The sequence below is a fragment of the Heterodontus francisci genome, chromosome 12 (assembly GCF_036365525.1).
Source record: "Heterodontus francisci isolate sHetFra1 chromosome 12, sHetFra1.hap1, whole genome shotgun sequence".
NCBI classification, from domain to species: Eukaryota; Metazoa; Chordata; class Chondrichthyes; order Heterodontiformes; family Heterodontidae; genus Heterodontus; species Heterodontus francisci.
The window spans coordinates 11,421,904-11,430,156 of record NC_090382.1 but is presented as its reverse complement, the minus strand read 5'-3'; the positions used below and the strand labels follow the sequence as shown (position 1 = coordinate 11,430,156).

Genomic DNA, 8,253 nt, shown 5'->3' with positions numbered 1-8,253 from the left:
GTCTGGGGAGTGAATGTTTCTGTCTGGGGAGTGAATGTATCTGTCTATGGAGTGGATGTTTCTGTCTGGGGAGTGAATGTTTCTGTCTGGGGAGTGAATGTTTCTGTCTGGGGAGTGAATGTTTCTGTCTGAAAAGGGAATGTGTCTGTTTTGCTGTGAATGAGCAGAATCATCCAAGTACCACAGAAATGGGCTTGGAGGTGGGGTCAAAGTGGCACAGGCTATCCACCGTCCCCCCTCCCACCACCCTGGCAGCAGCAGGTTGTGAATTAGGACAATTAATTGGCCACTTGGGGACAAAATTTGTGGACATTGCTGCAATCTTCCAGGCATTGAACAGGCTCCCTGTTAGTTGGGAGGGCAGCAGCATCTTGGAGACTGCCTGCTGGCAGCAGACTGTATTGTCATCAGTGTCTCCTCTCAGTGGCCATAAAGGGCTGTAGAAATAGCAAGGCACAGCCTCAGTCCTTCCTCGAGAGGGAGTGAATCTATCTGTTTGGGGAGGTGTTGTTTTTCTTTGGGGTGTGAATGTATCTGGATCTAGCACATTTCAACCAGGAGCCAAGTAGATAATCAGACAAACTTAAAGAGATAAAATCTTTTGAAGATTTATTTTTCTTTTTTCTTGAGGATACGTTGTACACCAAATATCCAACTGGCAGTAAAGCGCATTCCAATGTGTAAGAAGCGAGAACAGTCAGGCGCTCCGTTTACAAACACTATGTTGAAATGTATCCACCAGGTAAAACGCATGTTGAAAACATACAAAAAATACACGCCTACTCGGTAGGTAACAGTAACATCCGGGCTCTGAATCTATTTACACTTAGATTACAAAAATATACTTTAGATATTTTTTTGCTTACATTCGAAAGAAATGTTTCTGGCATTTCTTCCCTTCCCTCTGACATTCCCTTTTTCTGCAAAGTGCCTTTAGTGACCTTCTCTCCCCTTTCACCTTTAAGGCTTTGATGCCATGCATCCACTAACAGACACACACGTCAGCAAGCTTTTATGTGCATAAAAGGCACACAGATTTCTCATAACTTTTAAACCAACTGAAAGACAAAGCAAAGTTCTGTCACTTGGCCAGTACTGAGGTGATCTCCACAGAATTAAAGATATCTCCTGCACATGCTGCCACCTCACTGCATTCCAAGTGCAATTTGTTTTGTTTAAAGGGACTGATGACAGCATTGCACGATAGAAACATTTACCTAATGCCCTTCAACTCCAAATAATACAGGATGGAATATGCAAGGCTTTTTTTTTCCCCATTAAACAATCTTCACATGAACAGTACCTGCAGAATGGTGAGAGGGAGAATGCTTGGCACAAGTACACGATAGCAAGGCAAAGTTTATTTATATAAAAACAAGTCCATTATTGGAGACCTGAACAACTTCAGATCTCTATTGTCCTTGGTGTTCGAGTGGATGGCATCTCAGAGGGGGGTGAGGTCACTGATGGATAGGTGTTGGTCACTACTGCAGAGGGATATGTGGTGGTGACTGGAGACTCAAAGCAGGTGCTCACTACTGCAGAGGGATATGTGCTGGTGACTGGAGATGCAAAGGAGGTGCTCACTACTGCAGAGGGATATGTGCTGGTGACGGGGGATTCAAAGGAGGTGCTCACTACTGCAGAGGGATATGTGGTGGTGACTGGAGACTCAAAGGAGGTGCTCACTACTGCAGAGGGATATGTGCTGGTGACGGGGGATTCAAAGGAGTTGCTCACTACTGCAGAGGGATATGTGTTGGTGACTGAGGATTCAAAGGAGTTGCTCACTACTGCAGAGGGATATGTGTTGGTGACGGGGGATTCAAAGGAGTTGCTCACTACTGCAGAGGGATATGTGTTGGTGACTGAGGATTCAAAGGAGTTGCTCACTACTGCAGAGGGATATGTGTTGGTGACGGGGGATTCAAAGGAGTTGCTCACTACTGCAGAGGGATATGTGTTGGTGATGGGGGATTCAAAGGAGTTGCTCACTACTGCAGAGGGATATGTGTTGGTGACTGGGGATTCAAAGGAGGTGCTCACTACTGCAGAGGGATATGTGTTGGTGACTGGGGATTCAAAGGAGGTGCTCACTACTGCAGAGGGATATGTGCTGGTGACTGGGGATTGGAAAGAGATTGTCGGCGGAGTGGAGCTGGAGATACACATGGCCTTTTCTGCTTTCTTCTCCTTCTGCCTCAGGTGAATCTTAGTGTGCCTTTTCCTCTCGTCGCTCCTGGCAAACTTTCTCCCGCAGATTTCGCAGGCGAACGGCTTCTCGCCGGTGTGTGTGCGGATGTGAGTGGTTAGGTGGTCGCTCCTGCTGAAATTCCTCATGCAGATGCGGCACTGAAAGGGTTTCTGGCCGGTGTGAATCCGGATATGGCGAGTGAGTTCATCAGATCTGGAGAATCGGCGGTCACAAGTCTCCATGGGACAGGCGTAGGGTCGCTCATGAGGTGGGGTCTTGCTGGGCCGGTTTGGGTATTTCCTCAGTCGGGAAGGTTTGATCAGTTGAGAGTGGTAAGTGTTGGTGTTCTTAAGTTCGGGACAGCTGCTCTGGTTGGCGATCGCTTTGATAGTGGACAGTGGGATGAGGGAAGGTTGAGCTCTGGGCTCCAGTGTCTGGAAAGGTTTCTGCTCAGTGCTGCTCATGGTGATGTCCTCCTGCTGGGAAAACATATAGTCCGGGATCATTGGCACCTGGAAGTTTGTGCTGCAGTTCTTGGTGTTGGAGTAACCCGGAGGCGGGTACTGGATGGAGTTCCCGGGGGTGGGGAAAGCCTGGCCATCTGTGAAGATGTCGGTGCTGGAGTTGCTGAAGGTTGAAGGGGCGGAGTAGATTGAGTTGGAGTCGCTTTGCTGGACAGAGCAGCTCATGGGCTGGCTGGAGGAAGCCGAGTTTGTACAAGGAGCGCTCATGCTGACGATGCCACTGACCAGGCTGAAGAGTGGCTCGGGCCATAGGCTGTTATTGCTGGACGCGGGCTCCAGTGAGAAACGACCTGTATAGGCGATCGATGGAAGGCGGCAGTTCTGGGCCGAGTACGATTCAATGAGGGATTTCTCACCGCCCGGTGAAATATCTGTAAATGTATCTGGAACGAGAAAGGAAAATCATTTTAATAGAATGCATCAAACAACCGTCAGAGAGAAGATCTAGCGGACATAATCTCATTGCCTGACAATGTGTTTTATGTAAACATTAATATGCGCGCGTTTCTGTGTGTGTCAGCATTTGTATGTTGTATCTGTGTCCGTGTCCCCTTCTTTATTTGTGTGTATATTTCACTGGGTCCCCTTGTTTATAACTGTGTAAATTTCATTGTGGTCCCCCCTGTTTATTTGTGTATATTTCACTGGGTCCCATTATTAGAGACCTGAACAACTTCAGATCTCTATTGTTTTTACCTGTGTATAATTCACCGTGTTCCCCCGCCCGTTTATCTCTGTGTATATTTCACCGTGTTCCACTCCTTGTTTACATCTGTGTATATTTCACCGTGTTCCACTCCTTGTTTACATCTGTGTATATTTTACCGTGTTCCCCCCTTGGTTACATCTGTGTATATTTTACCGTGTTCTCCTCCTTGTTTACATCTGTGTATATTTTACCGTGTTCTCCTCCTTGTTTACATCTGTGTATATTTTACCGTGTTCTCCTCCTTGTTTACATCTGTGTATATTTTACCGTGTTCCCCCCTTGTTTACATCTGTGTATATTTCACCGTGTTCCCCCCTTGTTTACATCTGTGTATATTTTACCGTGTTCCCCCCTTGTTTACATCTGTGTATATTTTACCGTGTTCCCCTCCTTGTTTACATCTGTGTATATTTTACCGTGTTCTCCTCCTTGTTTACATCTGTGTATATTTTACCGTGTTCTCCCCCTTGTTTATATCTGTGTATATTTCACCGTGTTATCCCCCTTGTTTCTTTCTGTGTATATTTCACTGTGTTCCCCCTTGTTTATATCTGTGTATGTTTCACCGTGTTCCCCCCCCTTGTTTATATCTGTGTACATTTCACGTGTTCCACCACCATTTATATCTGTGTATATTTCACTGTGTTCCCCCCCTTGTTTATATCTGTGTATATTTCACCGTGCTCCCCCCTTGTTTATATTTTTTATTTATTTAGAGATACAGCACTGAAACAGGCCCTTCGGCCCACCGAGTCTGTGCCGACCAACAACCACCCATTTATCTGTTTATATCTGTGTATATTTCACCGTGTTCCCCCTTGTTTATATCTGTGTACATTTCACCGTGTTCCCCCCTGTTTATATCTGTGTATATTTCAGTGTTCCCCCCCCCCCGTTTATATCTGTGTACATTTCGCCGTGTTCCCCCTCATATCTGTGTACATTTCACCGTGTTCCCCCTTGTTTACATCTGTGTATATTTCACCATGTCCCCCTCCCTCCGTTTGTATCTGTGTATATTTCACCATGTCCCCCCCCCCCCCGTTTGTATCTGTGTATATTTCACCGTGTTCCCCTCCGTTTGTATCTGTGTATATTTCACCATGTCACCCCCCCTCCGTTTGTATCTGTGTATATTTCACCATGTCCCCCCCCCCTCCGTTTGCATCTGTGTATATTTCACCGTGTTCCCCTCCGTTTGTATCTGTGTATATTTCACCATGTCCCCCCCCCTCCGTTTGTATCTGTGTATATTTCACCATGTCCCCCCCCCTCCGTTTGTATCTGTGTATATTTCACCATGTCCCCCCCCCTCCGTTTATATCCGTGTATATTTCACTGTGTTCCCCCTTGTTTATATCTGTGTATATTTCACCGTGTTCCCCCTTGTTTATATCTGTGTATATTTCACCGTGTTCCCCCTTGTTTATATCTGTGTATATTTCACCGTGTTCCCCCTTGTTTATATCTGTGTATATTTCACCGTGTTTATATCTGTGTATATTTCACTGTGTTCTGCTTGTTTATATGTTGTGTGTCAATGTATGGATTCTTCTGTGTATGTCGGTGCTATGCACTCTCTAGGAAATCCCTGCCCTCTCGCTTGCTCCGCGGGCGGTGTTTCCTGGCGATGTACAGTAATAAATAACGTAGGTCGCAAGATTTTCAATGTGTTCAATGATTTAACAGTTCCATCTAAAAGCAAATGAAAGCTTCTTAAAGGGTCACCACCCACCAATTCATGTCCCTGGTACACTGTACATCAATGTCATTCTTAATTACATCTAATGTTAGCGCAGGGGCTTGCTGAGCTCAGCCGAACCGAGTTACTGCCAGGTCGGGTCCGCAGTCGGAGCGGAGCACGGTGCAGGATGAAGTGTGATGCCCGCCGGGCTGCACGGTGCGGGGCTGCCGGGCTGCCGGGGACTCACCTGCTGATAGATGCTCGAACTGCTCCAGGGCTTCCCCATAGAACGGCTGGTCGGTGGAAGCTGTGACTAAAGTGCCCGTCATCATCACATCTTCCAGCTTCGGGTAGGCGTCCACAGAATGGTAGAGTGGGTCCGTGAGCAGGGGGGACATGATCTCCGCCTTAGTCACCATCGCGACTCGATCTCACAGTCCAACACAAGAGAGCGGTGGAGCCCGGGGACAGGGCACTGAGGAGCCCGGGGACAGGGCACTGAGGAGCCCAGGATGGGCTGGGGGAGGCCGGTATGTTTATTTGGCAGAGGCTGTGCCGTGCGGTGCCGAGCGGAGTAGCGTGGAGCCGGGCTGCTCTGCTGTCCTCTCTCCTGTTGCTGTTGCTGTAACTGTGCTGTGCTCTCTCTGTGTGTCTCTCCTCCCCCGCTGAATTAATGCTTTCCTCGGCAGCATTGGGAGCCGCGGCTATTTAGCGGGTTCCGCTCAGCCCAGGCCATGACGTACATGCCCATATATGGAGAGCAGGAAGCCCATGTTTGGGCAGCTCCTGTTCCACTCCAGGCCGGCACTCCGTGACGCAGCTGGGCGATCAGCCGAGCCCGGGGAGCACCCCCCCCCCCTCAACCTCCTCCTCCGCCCGGGCTGTCCTGAGGATCTCCCTCCACCCCAGCACCCAGTGCTGCAGGACCAGCACCCACACACCACCCCGTGTTCCCCATTCCGGATCCCCGGGGTCTCCCGAACCGCCTGGCTCACCGAGCGCTGCCAACTTTCCCGGAAGATCCCGGGCTTCGCCACTCCATATTTGGTCACGCCGCTCCCCGCGCCCATATTTGGGCATCCGGCGGGTCCAGGTCTCAGCCCAAATATGGAGCTTCCGGCAGGAGAGCGAGAGACAGAAAGATAAAGTGCTGAGCAGCCGAGCCGAGCTGAGCCACGGTGAGCCGAGCCGAGCCGAGCCAGGGAGCGGTTCCAGGCCGAGCCCCAGTGAGCTGAGCTGAGCCGAGCCGAGCCGAGCCCCAGTGAGCCGAGCCGAGCCGGGGAGCAGCTCCAGGCCTGGCCGGGCCCAGCCCCTGTGAGCCGTGAGAAGCCGCCTGCCAATGAAGCTCAGGCTGGGCCTCCTGGAGCAGCCGCCAGGACAGCTTAGTGATCCCAGCGCAGCTCTGCGAGAGATCCCAGCACAGCTCTGCGAGAGATCCCAGCACAAACTTGAGATCCCAGCACAGCTCTGCGAGAGATCCCAGCACAAACTTGAGATCCCAGCGCAGCTCTGCGAGAGATCCCAGCATAGCTCTGCGAGAGATCCCAGCACAAACTTGAGATCCCAGCGCAGCTCTGCGAGAGATCCCAGCATAGCTCTGCGAGAGATCCCAGCACAAACTTGAGATCCCAGCACAGCTCTGCGAGAGATCCCAGCACAAACTTGAGATCCCAGCACAGCTCTGCGAGAGATCCCAGCACAGCTCTGCGAGAGATCCCAGCATAGCTCTGCGAGAGATCCCAGCACAAACTTGAGATCCCAGCACAGCTCTGCGAGACATCCCAGCACAAACTTGAGATCCCAGCGCAGCTCTGCGAGAGATCCCAGCACAAACTTGAGATCCCAGCACAGCTCTGCGAGAGATCCCAGCACAAACTTGAGATCCCAGCACAGCTCTGCGAGAGATCCCAGCACAGCTCTGCGAGAGATCCTAGCACAAACTTGAGATCCCAACGCAGCTCTGCGAGAGATCCCAGCACAGCTCTGCGAGACATCCCAGCACAAACTTGAGATCCCAGCGCAGCTCTGCGAGAGATCCCAGCACAAACTTGAGATCCCAGCGCAGCTCTGCGAGTGATCCCAGCACAAACTTGAGATCCCAGCGCAGCTCTGCGAGTGATCCCAGCACAAACTTGAGATCCCAGCGCAGCTCTGCGAGAGATCCCAGCACAAACTTGAGATCCCAGCGCAGCTCTGCGAGAGATCCCAGCACAAACTTGAGATCCCAGCGCAGCTCTGCGAGAGATCCCAGCACAAACTTGAGATCCCAGCGCAGCTCTGCGAGAGTTCCCAGCACAAACTTGAGATCCCAGCGCAGCTCTGCGAGACATCCCAGCACAAACTTGAGATCCCAGCGCAGCTCTGCGAGACATCCCAGCACAAACTTGAGATCCCAGCGCAGCTCTGCGAGACATCCCAGCACAAACTTGAGATCCCAGCGCATCTCTGCGAGACATCCCAGCACAAACTTGAGATCCCAGCACAGCTCTGCGAGAGATCCCAGCACAGCTCTGCGAGAGATCCCAGCACAAACTTGAGATCCCAGCGCAGCTCTGCGAGAGATCCCAGCACAAACTTGAGATCCCAGCGCAGCTCTGCGAGAGATCCCAGCACAAACTTGAGATCCCAGCGCAGCTCTGCGAGAGATCCCAGCACAAACCTGAGACTCCAGCACAGCTCTGCGAGAGATCTTAGCACAAACTTGAGATCCCAGCGCAGCTCTGCGAGAGATCCCAGCACAAACTTGAGATCCCAGCGCAGCTCTGCGAGAGATCCCAGCATAGCTCTGCGAGAGATCCCAGCACAAACTTGAGATCCCAGCGCAGCTCTGCGAGAGATCCCAGCATAGCTCTGCGAGAGATCCCAGCACAAACTTGAGATCCCAGCACAGCTCTGCGAGAGATCCCAGCACAAACTTGAGATCCCAGCACAGCTCTGCGAGAGATCCCAGCACAGCTCTGCGAGAGATCCCAGCATAGCTCTGCGAGAGATCCCAGCACAAACTTGAGATCCCAGCACAGCTCTGCGAGACATCCCAGCACAAACTTGAGATCCCAGCGCAGCTCTGCGAGAGATCCCAGCACAAACTTGAGATCCCAGCACAGCTCTGCGAGAGATCCCAGCACAAACTTGAGATCCCAGC

The 8,253-nt window shown here is 51.0% G+C and overlaps 1 protein-coding gene across 1 annotated transcript; it reads right to left on the bottom strand.

The window, feature by feature from the left end:
• Positions 1 to 583: 583 nt before the first annotated feature.
• On the bottom strand, positions 584 to 5,811 carry egr1 (early growth response 1). The gene is made up of 2 exons (XM_068043144.1): positions 5,359 to 5,811; positions 584 to 3,101 (listed from the first exon to the last, which is right to left on the bottom strand). The coding sequence occupies exons 1-2, from the start codon at positions 5,528 to 5,530 to the stop codon at positions 1,405 to 1,407; spliced, it is 1,869 nt and encodes a 622-aa protein (XP_067899245.1). The 5' UTR covers positions 5,531 to 5,811; the 3' UTR covers positions 584 to 1,404.
• Between the last annotated feature and the right edge of the window lie 2,442 nt (positions 5,812 to 8,253).